Source organism: Sus scrofa, chromosome 1, assembly GCF_000003025.6.
Source record: "Sus scrofa isolate TJ Tabasco breed Duroc chromosome 1, Sscrofa11.1, whole genome shotgun sequence".
Lineage (NCBI taxonomy): Eukaryota > Metazoa > Chordata > Mammalia > Artiodactyla > Suidae > Sus > Sus scrofa.
The window spans coordinates 98,539,454-98,551,012 of NC_010443.5; the positions used below are offsets into that span (position 1 = coordinate 98,539,454).

The window sequence follows — 11,559 nt, forward strand, 5'->3', positions numbered from 1 at the left end:
ACCAGTACAGACCAAAGTTACAATCCATACTTTCAAACAAATGGACCTCTCGCTGTAAGATAGGGCTCTAAGATACAGGGGACCATCCAGTGGTCACCCCTGAGTCCCAGCTTTGAGGACCCCCCGCCTCCCCTGGCACTGTGAGCCCCTGCACTGCCAGTCAGAAGTTGAATGCAGACAACCGCAACGGGGCTGGTGCCAGTCTCAAGTGCGGCTTCTGCCCTGGCCCCAAGCCATCTGGTGACAAAGCAACAGGCAGGCAGAACTATGCTAAAAACTTTCAGAGCCCCCACCAAGAATTCTGAGAAAACCAGGAAGGGAAGGGCCTGTCGTCTTTACGTCTTAAAGGTTCAAATTCGCTTACCCCAAAGACCTCTCTGTACCTTTTTAAACTGTCTTCCCTCCCACCAAGCTATCCATTCTTCCCACTGATACTTCTGGCACTCATAACGTCTCCAAAGTTTCCCATCAACCTGTCCTCTTTGGCTCCCAAGACACTTCTGCAAGGATCAAATTCCACGTGTTTAAAAGCTGAGCCAACTTGGGTTGTGGAGTGCAAATACATGAAAAAAGGAACAAAATGTAATGCATATCTAGGAAACATCTTTGAAAAAAAAAAAAAGAAAAACACATACATGCATAATATTGTATCTATACACACACATATTATCTCCAGGTTCAGTCACAACAAAAACAGAAAAAAATCCACCAAACTTCCCACAGAGGAAACCTATAACCACCTTGGGGCAAGCCCAGGGTCTCCCCAAGCCGCTGCCTAGACATAAAAAATCCGAGTTCTAGAGACTCCATTTCTAACCTAAGATAGGAAGGATATATTTAAAACCCTCTACTCACCAGTTGGTTTGAGAAAATCCATCGGGTATCTGGAGTAAGGAGGAGGGGGAGACTCTGGAATTAAAAAAGAAAGAGAAAATAAAGGCCGAGCCATGAGAAAGAGAGATAGAAACTTATGATAACAGAGGCATTCTTTTAGCCCAACTGTTTGTCTTAGCTGTGGGGGTTGGAGGCAGGGCCGCGAGGCGGTGATTGCCTTGATATTTAGCTGTCAGATAAACAAAAGAGGCCGCCTGGCGCCAGCCTCGGCGCTCCGCTCCTCCACGTCTGCGGCCGCCGCCGCCGCGCTCGGCCGGCCCGGCTGGAAACCACCGGCTCTACCGGGGCCGGGCACTTCACAGTTCACAGGGCGGGGGGCGACCAAGCCCCCGCTCGGTCCCAGAACTTCAGATCCGACTCCCGCCGCCGCCCCCCCACCCTGACTCGTCCCCCAGGGGTGCAAATTCACCTTGGCCACCGCAGCTCCTCTCCACACCGCGCGGGGGAACTCGGGGCTCCCCTCTCCCAGCCCACCCGCGAGGTTTACCCCAAGTCCGCTGGTGAACTTGGATTTGTGAACGCCCCGGGTGCACCCCCGCCCCACACAAATATGCAGAGAAAAGGAAAGCAATGCAGGAGGCTGGGATCTCAGCTGAGAAGCCCAGGCCCCAGAGCTGTTAAGGGGCCGTGTCGTCAGGGAGGGCTGGGGCCCGACCCTTCTGCAGTCAGGAACTGTGCTTTCCTGTGCAGGAAGAAAGGAAAAAGCAGAGGGCACCCAACTTCTCCTGACTGCTTGTCCTCTTCCACCCTGGGCTGGCAGAGTTGAGAGCAGATATCCAGCGCCGCCGCCCATCAAACTCTCTTCGCCCCAAAACACAAAGCTACTCCGGACAGGGCACTTTCCCAGCCACTTGTGCCCGACAGGACTCTCCTTATTTACTAAAGGAGCAGGCAGAGACGTTCCAGTCTTTACAACTGCTTCTCCCAGCCTTCCTTGGCGGGCTTGGACCGAATCCAACTCGGCCACACACCTCAACGCCTTTCCGGGTGCAGGGGAGGCGTGACCCCCCCTCCTCCCCCCCACACACTTCTCTCTGCACCCCTTGGTTGATCCGGAAATGAGAAATCTATCTAATTTTTAACCCCCGGTCTGTAGAGTGTGTGCATGAGCAGTGCCCAAAACCCCGCTAGGGGAAACAGAGGAGGAGAAAAAAACTGTAAGGGAACCCCCAGGGAATGCCTTTCCAGGTTCCCCCCAGTCCCTTCTCTACCTTTGTCCCTCTAGTCTTCTCCCAGGAGGGGATGTACTCTCCCCTCTGGCGAGACAGCTGCACAAACACACAGCCGAAGGGGGCTTTTCTTTCACTACTTGAGCGCCAAGGGGAGAGGTGGGTGGGCGCAGAACAACTTCTTACCTAGTTCGCAGAGTCGGCTAAGGTGATGGGGGTTGCAGCACACCAGCTCGGGGTTGATCTTCCCGTAAGATTCACAGCAACACAGCCTCTTGACTTCCGAGGAATGCCTGAGATCCGGCCACCTGAACACTTTGCACAGCAGGAGGGGGAGCGAGTAGGACGAGGGCGGCTGCGCGGGCTGTGAGCCGGCAGGCGCCCCCAGGCCCAGCCTGCAGTCCAGGCGGCCGGGCAGCAAGAGGCACGCCGTGCGCGTACCGCCGCGGGACTCCACGGCCTGGAGCAGCAGCTCCAGCTGCCGTTCCTTCAGTTTCTTAAGCACCGAGTGCGTGAGCGCCTTCAGATCCGCCTCGGCGCCCCCGGCCACGCCGGCGCCCGCGGCTGGGGGGTGGGGATGGTGGTGACCTTTGGCACCTCGCACCGCCTTGCCCAGGCAGCAGCCAGCCCTGCCTGCGCCGCCGCCACCGGCCCCATGTGCCCGGCCGTCCGTCGCCCCTTCTCCCCGCAGCTCGCCTCCTCCACCGCCTCCCCACGCGCCCTCCTCCTCGTCCTCGCCGCCGGGCGCACGGCTCCTCCAGAGACGCCGGACGAGCGCAGATCGTTTGGTCCTGAACATGCGGGGCGAGGAGGCGAGGAGAAAAGTCGTTTGCCGGCTAAGGAGCGAACATGACCTCCGCACACCATGAAGAAGTCGGGCGCCGAGTTGGGGCAGCAGGCGCAGGCGACAGCAGCAGCAGCAGGGGCCCGGGCAGGAGCGGCGGCGGCCCGAGGGGCGCTCCGTGGCATGCGCCAGTCTCCCGGAGGCCGGGGGGCGCGCGGGGGCCCGGAGGCGCCCGCCGGGGCTCGGGGGCCTGCGCTCCGGCTGCCCCACCCCGCGCGGCCCGAGCCGCGCGCTGCTCTCGGGCCCCGGCGCACCCCGGAGGAACGCGGCCGCCGCTTCCCTGGGGGCGGCGAAGCCTACCCCGGTCGGCGCCTCCCCAAAAAGAGGCCCCCCCGCAGCGGCTCCCGAGTGTCGGGCTCGCCAGCCTTGGCTTCCTACATGGAAGATCCGCGGGGGCAAAAAAAGAAAGGCGTTCGGCTGGGCTGCCGGAGGGAGGAAAAAGCCTCTTTTCCCCTTCCTAAGCAACTTAATTTGGGGGTGGGGAGAAGGAGGCAATTAAAAAAAAAAAAAAAAAGGCAGGCACGCGATTTATTTTTTTCTTCTATATCCTTAGTAACCGGATCTCCTTGAATTCCGTGCACACGAAGACTCGGGGGAGGGGGCCGAGTGGACTTCACCCCGCAGGAGATGTTTGGCGAAATAAGGAGGTTCTCTCAAAATCTAAGAACCAAATACGCAAAGCCCAAAATGAAAACCACCACCTCCTCGCACCCCGGAGGTCTGGGGGCGTCTGGCTGGAGCTGGGGTTTAAAAAAAGAAAATGTTTACAAAGTAGAACAAGACGTCTGAGGGGTGGAAAAAAGGTATCCACGAGTTACATTCCCCTTTTTCCTTGCAGAGCCCCACTGGTCTTCCTCTCCTTTTCTTCGGGGGAAAAAAAAAAAAAGCCGTGTATTTTTTTAATCCACAGAAAGCTTTGGCTAGGCTGTTTCAATCCTTCGCATCTGGGTGATTTGGAGGAGTCTCTGGTCTTTCCTCCTGAGCTCCCGGGGGCCCTAGTCCTCGGCGGGGACTTCCTCGGGGCTGGCGGGGGCGCAGGGGCAGAAGATGCTGCGGCGGCGGCTGCGCCCCGCGGGGCTGACAGCGCGGGGGAGGGCGGCGCGGCGGCCGCGGCGGGCCCCTGGCGGGTCGCGCGCTCTCGCCCTCCGCTCGCTAGCGCGGGGGCCGCCGGTGTCCCCTCCCCTGGGAGCCGGGGCTCCCCTTATGGGCTGCTCGCCCCGACAAGGCTGCGTCGGCTGGAGGCCCCGGTGTCCCTCACGCCGCCTTCTCCTCCGAGACTCTCCTCGTCGCGCCCGGGAGCCTCCTTGTCCCCCGTCCGCCCTCTCCTGGCGCTCGAGTCCTTCTGCCGCCGCCGGGGGCTCGCCGCGCCGCACCAGGGACTCCTGGGCCAGGCGCTCGGCAGCTCGGCGCCGGCGGGCTGGCTCTGTCTCGGGCAGCTCTCTCCCGCGCGGCGAGCGGACAGAGCACGGCGCCCGGCTGGCTCGCCTGGCGCGGTTCGGGGACAGGATCCTCCGTGCGCCGAGCAGGCGAGCGAGTGTGCCCTGGGCTCGCCGCCTCCCGCAAGGCCTCCCGCCCCCGCCCCCTTCCCTCCCCCTTCCTCCCCTTCCCTCCCCCGCCCCCAGCCGCTGCCGCCGCCGCCTCCCCCCCACCCCCCGCGGGCCCTCTGCTCTGCTGGTTCCACTGCGCAGTGGCGCGCCCGGCTCCGGCCTCGTCACGTGGCCGTCTAGACACCCTGTCGCTTTAAAAAAAAAAAAAAAAAAAAAGCGATTGTGTTTCGCAAACAACAGATCGGGTTTCTAAAAGCTATTTCTCCCCCCGTTTCCCCCCCCCGCCACCCCCACCCCCTCCCCGGTCTGCGGGGGGGGTGCTAATGGGGGGGCAGATAACGGTGGGGAGCAGAGAAGCTCCTTGAATCGACTGAGAACTGGCAGAATCCGGGGAGAAATGGGAAGACCCAAGAACACGGATCGCGCTTCGCCGGCGAGTTTTTGGAGCGGAACGAGCGGGTCGGTGGCCGGATTTAGACCCAGTCCGAGGAGCTTCGCAGTGGCTGTCCCGTGCGCTTTCGCCCTAATGTTTCATTCATTCGTTTTGCCTTAAAGGCCCTGGCGACATGCCCTGGACCCCGCGCGGGAGGAAAGGGGGAGGAGAGCGCTGTCTCTGTTTAAAAGACATTTACACCGGACTGGACCGAGGCCCTGGGAAGTGTGCGCTAGAGGGAACAGCCGGGCCGCCGAGGGCGGGGAGGCGGCGCGAATGTGACCTCAGCGGCGGCCGCGCGCTCCCTCCCGCCCTCTCCCGCTCCGGGCTCGGGTTTCTAGGACTGCCTGGAGAAGTGTGTCTTGTGCAAATCTCTGGAATGCATTTGGCTGGCTGACGAACTGCGAGGGGCAGTATCCTGGGGGCGGCGGCGGGGAGGGGTGTCGCCCTCCCGCCGCGGGCAGGTTTCCTCTCGAGCCCGGAAGACCTCCGCCACCCCGCCTCCCGGCGCGGGAAGGTTACCTTCCTAGCAGACCTGCCTAGGGCATGCATATGCATGCGTGGCCTGTTTCTGCGCCCTCCTCGGCCCCGCAGCTTTCAAGGTGCTTAAGAGTCAGAGAGTTTATCCCCTTAGCCTGCGTTTTAGAAGAGCGTAGACCCAGCTGGCAAATTACTGCATGGAAATGGGTAAGGCGTTGGTAGGGCAAAGGACCAGATTAGGTTTACTGCATGAAAGCTGTTGGTACTCGGAAAAGTAATGATTTAAATATATAACCGTCAGTATTGACGAGGCCACTAGCTGGCATGGTGGTCCAACCTCTCGTCTTATTCAGTGAAATAAGATTTTTTTTTAAGGCCGTTTAGGATTGTGAGATCAGGACGACAATGAAACTCATTGGGGGTTTTCACAAATCTTTAGAAAAGTTGAAATTGACTGTTTTCATTTTCCCAGCTAAATTATGCTCCTTAAAAAAAAAAAAAGCATAGATGAATCTTAGCTTTATAATTCAGCCCTTTCTCCTCCAGCAACTTAAAAGGCATCTACATGCCGTAGATGCTTAATAAATATTTAGGACTGTATTGACAGTCGGGTAGGCATTTGGACCATTCCCACCAAACCCACCAAGAGCACCTTTGGACATATAAATGTGAGAGCGAATCATGATCATATATATCTAGGCGAGAGGCTCTGAAGCTCATTGACCTAGAAGACCTAGGGATGCCAAGCAGTGCAGAAACAAGTAGGACAAGGCAGCAGCTGGCATTCTGAACATTTACATTGTAAGCCACAGAGGCTGCAATTGTATAAGATTATAATTTTGTTACAAATAAAAATATTGCTTATTGAAAAGGGTATTGAAAACGTGTGTGCCTAGGTTTAACTTGCGAAACAAGCAACCAGCAAGGACAGCAGCAGAGAAAACCCAGGAGAAAATGACTCTGAGTGATCCCACCCCCATGCACAGGGAAAGACAAAAGAGTCAGAAATGGAATTTTTTATTTATTTGTTTATTTGGAGACAGGGAGGGGGTGCTGTGCATGAGGCATATAGAAGTTCTGGACCAGGGAGCAAGCCCACGCCACAGCAGTGACCCCAGCTGCTGTGGTGACAATGCCAGATCCTTAACCTACTGCACCACAGAACTTCAGAAATGGGATATTTTGTAGCAAGCATCTGGGAAATGTATAATATGCTCACCTCAGAAAGGCTTAGAAGACCAAACTAGAAGTCAGACAACCTGATTCCTGGCTGGGACTCTGCCACTCACTGGTTAAATAACTTGTACTAGTGGTGATCCTCATGTTGGTCAAGTGCTTGACAAAAATTAAAAAGCTTTCTGGGCAAGTTTCCTGCCCTTTCGCAGGGTCCCCATTCCCTCTCTCTGCTTGGGGCCTCACTAGAAGATGTCTGCTTTCCTCCGGAGGGTAGACCAGGCTGCAATATGACAGGAAAGATGTAACTAAGCAGTGAAAGCAAAAAGCATCCTTCTATTTAGGTTTCTGGCTAAACAGGGAATCTGAAGACTCTGGGAAATCTGGCCAATGACACTAACACTCTGGGATGAGAGGCCGGAACACACAGAGGCCAGGTAGATTTAGTGGGCGTTTCAGGAGTTGAATCTGACGTCATTACTTGTCTGGGTGGAACATGCATATACTCGCAAAGATATGTTCCCATATAGTGTAATTGTGGGTGTTTTAATTCAGGCGTCACCCCTGTCTTGCCCTCTCTCATGGCTTTCCTCCTCCATTTTACTGCCCTAGGTAGACAATGGGTGGGTTGCTGGGCAAGTAGCTACAGTGGTTGGTGTTGCTTTATAGCTCACTGGCATCCCCTGAATCAGTTAACATCCCCAGCCTTCCTGTGAGCCAGCCCCACCCCATTGCACATTCTTATTCCTTTCCTTTCCAAGAAAGAAGCTGGACGGTAGAGGAACTCCTGGCTGGCTCCTGTGCCTAGAAAGGGAGTTCCTTTCCTTTCCACAGGCAAAAACGAGACCGACAAGCACCCCGTTTCAGACTATTCTGAACCTTAAAAAAAAAAGTTTAGGAGTTCACCAAACTATTGTGAATGAGTTTGATTCTAATCATTTGCTGGCTGGGAATATGGAATAAAATATCTCATTTGCAGTTGTTTATTTCCTGTTGTGGCTTCTATTTTCATCTTTTAGTCACTTTGGTGATAGTAATCAAACCCTAATCATGGTGCAGCCACAAGTCACAGGGACCAAAATAACTTGCAGCAGAGCTATAACAAACAAGGAGGGAGTCAGCTAAAGACCTGGCTACTTAATCACTGGTCCCTGACGCCCGAAGGACCGCGGGGGCCGCCAACTGACTGACTGCTGGTTAAGCACCTAGGGGAGAGAGGAAGCCGGAGGGAAATTGTGCCAAGGCCCCTGGTCTAGAGCAGTCAGGGCCCCAGGGTGCATGAGGAAGGAGGCAGCATAGGGCACAGGAAGCGGAGGAGAAGCAGGTGAACCGAGAACGGTCCACAACTGCCTGGGGGAAGTTGCAATGAAAGAGAAAGAGGAGGACAAAAGAGAGAACTTTAAACTACAAGCAACTCTAAGCAAAAGCGCCGATAAATAAATAAATAAATAAATAAATAAATAAATAAATAAAGCAAGCCCTGTCCAGGGAGGACAGGATTCTTCCTTTCAGCACTTCTCTCATTTACAGAGCTTTCTGGAAGAGAAGGGCAGAGAGACACCCCAAAGTGCATGTTGTTGGTGGGGCCAAGGGCAAGGGGTAAGGAAGGAATGAGGATTTTTCCTTGCAGAAGCTGAAAGAAGAAACAATTGAAGAGGCCAAAAAAAGTGTTGGAAAATCTCGACACTTCTTGCACAACCATCCCCTGAAAAATGTGTGAGTGAGCCCTAAACCATCCTGAACTGGCAGCAATGCAAATGGAAATGACGGTTCATGAAAGGAAGTGGGCATGAGTGAGGCTGATGTGACAATCAGCACTTCTTGGCTTATCTTAGAAGAACAAGAACATAAGTGAATGAAATGCATCTAATTCACAATCAAATAAAGATCCTATAAGCCCTGACTCATCAAATATTCTTTATTACAGACATGCTGTCAACTGATCTGTAACATTTGCCAGGTGGCTGTCCAGGGCACTCAACTAGGTACTGGGGGCTAGAGGAGGAGGGGTAGAATGAGATGAATGTTCTTATGAAGGAGACAAGAGAAACATCCAGAAAAAGTAAAGATTTAGGACAACAAAGGCATTCAAATATATAGTCTGGGAGTTCCCTTTGTGGTTCAGTGGGTTAAGAACCTTACTAGTATCCATGAGGTTGTGGATTTGATCCCTGGCCCCACTCAGTCGATTAAAGATACAGTGTTGCCTTGAGCTTGGTGTAGGTTGCAGACACAGCTCAGATCTGGTCTTGCTGTGGCTGTGGTGTAAGCTGGCAGGTGAGCTCCAATTCAACCCCTAGCTTGGGAACTTCCATATGCCTCAAGTGCTGCCCTATATATATATATATATAGTCAGAGAGATAGTTTCCTCCAGGGAAGGCCGCTGGATGGTTGAAGAAAAGTGCTGGGAGGGAAATTTTCACTGTACCTAACTTTTTGTCCCTTTTGATTTTGTACCATGTGAATATGTTATTTTTTCAAAAATACATAGATTTAAGTTTTTTTTTTTTTTAATCCCTGCTTGCTTTTCTCATTTCCTGAATTTCACTGTTCTGGTGTCCTTGTAGAAAATAACCAGTTGGCAAGGTCCCATGTGGAAGTGAGGCTGCAGACAGTGTCTGTCTCTCTGTGGGGCTGTTACTACAGGAAGGCCGATGACAACAGAAGCCAGTGTGTCATCCCAGACAGCAAGGGTGGAGGCTGCCTTGTCATGACCCTGGCAATAGTCAGTGAGGAAACAGGCCAGTCCTAATCAAAAGTCACTCTAGATATCAGTCAGGTGCCCGTCCTAACCCAGAGAGGAGAGCCTCATAAAGACTGACATCTCAATGACAGAGATACAGGAAGGAACCTGCCCCATCTGAGAAAATGGGAGCTGTGCTTTGGGGAACAGAGATGTGTTCACATAATTCTTAATCCATTTATCCATCATTGATGCAAAAGGTAGTGCCAGGTACCAGGCAGGACTTGTGAGACATATAAAAGTATATTAGGAGTTCTCTGGTGGCCTAGCTGTTAAGGACCTGACATTGCCACTACTGTGGCTCTGGTCATTGCTGTGGCACAGGTTCAATCCATGAACTGGGAACTTCTGCATGCCATGAGCGTGGAAAAAAAAAAAAAGTGTATTAAATAAGCTTTGCCCTCAAAAAGTACATAATCTAATGTTACATGATATCACTCAAATATTAGATTCATAAAAAATGATTTAAATGAACTATATACCAAGCAGAAATAGAACCACAGACATAGAAAATAAACCTGTGGTTACCAAACAGAAAGAGGTGGGAAGGATAAATTAGGAGTTTGGGCTTAACATATACACACTACTATATATAAAATAGATAATCGACCCCTAGCCTGGGAACCTCCATATGCCACCAGTGCAGCTCTAGAAAAGACAAAAATAAAATAAAATAAAATAAAATAGATAATCAACAAGGACCTACTGCACAGTACAGGGAACTATACTTAATATTTTGTAATAAGCTATAAGGGAAAATAATCTGAAAAAGAATATATATTTATATACACATGTTTATATAGCTCAATCACTTTGCTGTATACTTGAAACTAAAACACAATTGTAAATTAACTATACTTCAATTTTTTTTTAATTTTAATTTTCTACCAAAAAAAAAGTGCTTAATCTAGGAGAGGGCTAGAAATATTAAAACAGCCGCCTCTCAAGAATAAAACAACAGGAGTTCCCGCTGTGGTGCAATGGGATCGGCGGTGTGTCTGCAGTGCCAGGATGAAGTTTCGATACCTGGCAACTCCATTTTTTGGGCGGCCAAAAAAGAAAGAAAAAAAAAAAAAAAAAAGAATGGAGTCACTTGCAGAAAATCAAGGGATTTAATATGTCAGGGTCAGAGGGTCTCAGAAAATCTCCCAAAGGAAGAAATATTGAGGACTGGATTGGCTGAGTTGACAACCAGGCAGAGGTGCTCATGAGAAGAATGATCCAGAAAACACGACGGAGAAGCAATTGGTAGTTTTCGGTTATCCTCAGCCAACTTGTTACTGTAACTCAGCCAATCTAGTCCTTAACTCAGTGGGTTAAGGATCCAGTGTTGCCGTGAGCTGTGGTGTATGTCGTAGACGCGGCTCGGATCCCGAGTTGCTGTGGCTGTGGTGTAGGCCAGCAGCTGTAGCTCTGATTTGAGCCCTAGGCTGGGAACCTCCATATGCCACGGGTGTGGCCCTAAAAAGCAGAAAATAAATAATTTTTAAAAAACGATTTTAAGACAGCAAAGCAAGGAAAGAAATGTTGAGCCTAACTCAGAATCACCCTGATGAGCCCTGCTGTCACCCTGCAGTAGCTGCACTGCAGACAGGGTCTTCATTTGAACCTCAAGATACAATCAAATGGCCCCCAAGTTCCTGGTCATATTGGATGACCCCATGAGCCTTCAGTGCTTTCTGATTTTTCCCCTATTTTCACCTTTCCCATTCCCCTGCCAAAAGTCATCAAAGGATGATTTTGGTACTGAATTCTGCCTAGTCAGTATCTGTTAGCATCTTAGCGACTAGACATCCTGTTCATGGTGAATCAGAACTGGGCAGCCAGCGGAAGGGGTGATGTTTTGTCTGTCATGGAGCAGAGAGTCAGAGGTGACTACACACGCGGCCCCTGGCACATCCTGGGACCCACCAAAGAGGCCTGGCCCCAGGAGTGATGGCCAAGGCATTTCCACTGTGAGGACCTGGGGGAGTGAGCAGACAGCACCCTCAGCCCAGTTACCAGATTAACTAGACTTTTCTGCCATTACTAGCTGCAAGGCTTTAGGAAAGCTGTTTCCGTAGTCTGTCTGCCTTCCTCATACAACAAACACTGAATTAACAACGTCTTGGGCTAGACTCGACGAGAGGCTCAAGGGACAAAGCCTTCACCACGGGGTTGCTGGGACGAGGCTCTGGCACACCGGACACTGGGCCGGCACCAGTGCTATGTAAACTAACTGGCATAGAGATGCTAATCATGATGATTATCATGGATTCGGAGGTAAGAGCCACCCA

General features: G+C 52.2%; 1 protein-coding gene across 5 annotated transcripts in view; it reads right to left on the bottom strand.

The window, feature by feature from the left end:
* SMAD7 (SMAD family member 7) overlaps positions 1-4,471 on the bottom strand; it is a 31,125-nt gene extending 26,654 nt beyond the window's left edge. Inside the window, exons 1-2 of one of the 5 annotated variants that reach the window (XM_013992844.2) lie at positions 2,250-4,471; positions 856-909 (exon numbers count right to left, since the gene is read on the bottom strand). In XM_013992844.2, coding sequence (XP_013848298.1) covers positions 856-909; positions 2,250-2,862 — 667 coding nt within the window. In that variant the 5' untranslated portion in view covers positions 2,863-4,471. The other 4 variants (XM_005659454.3, NM_001244175.1, XM_013992845.2 and 1 more) reach the window with 4 other exon arrangements.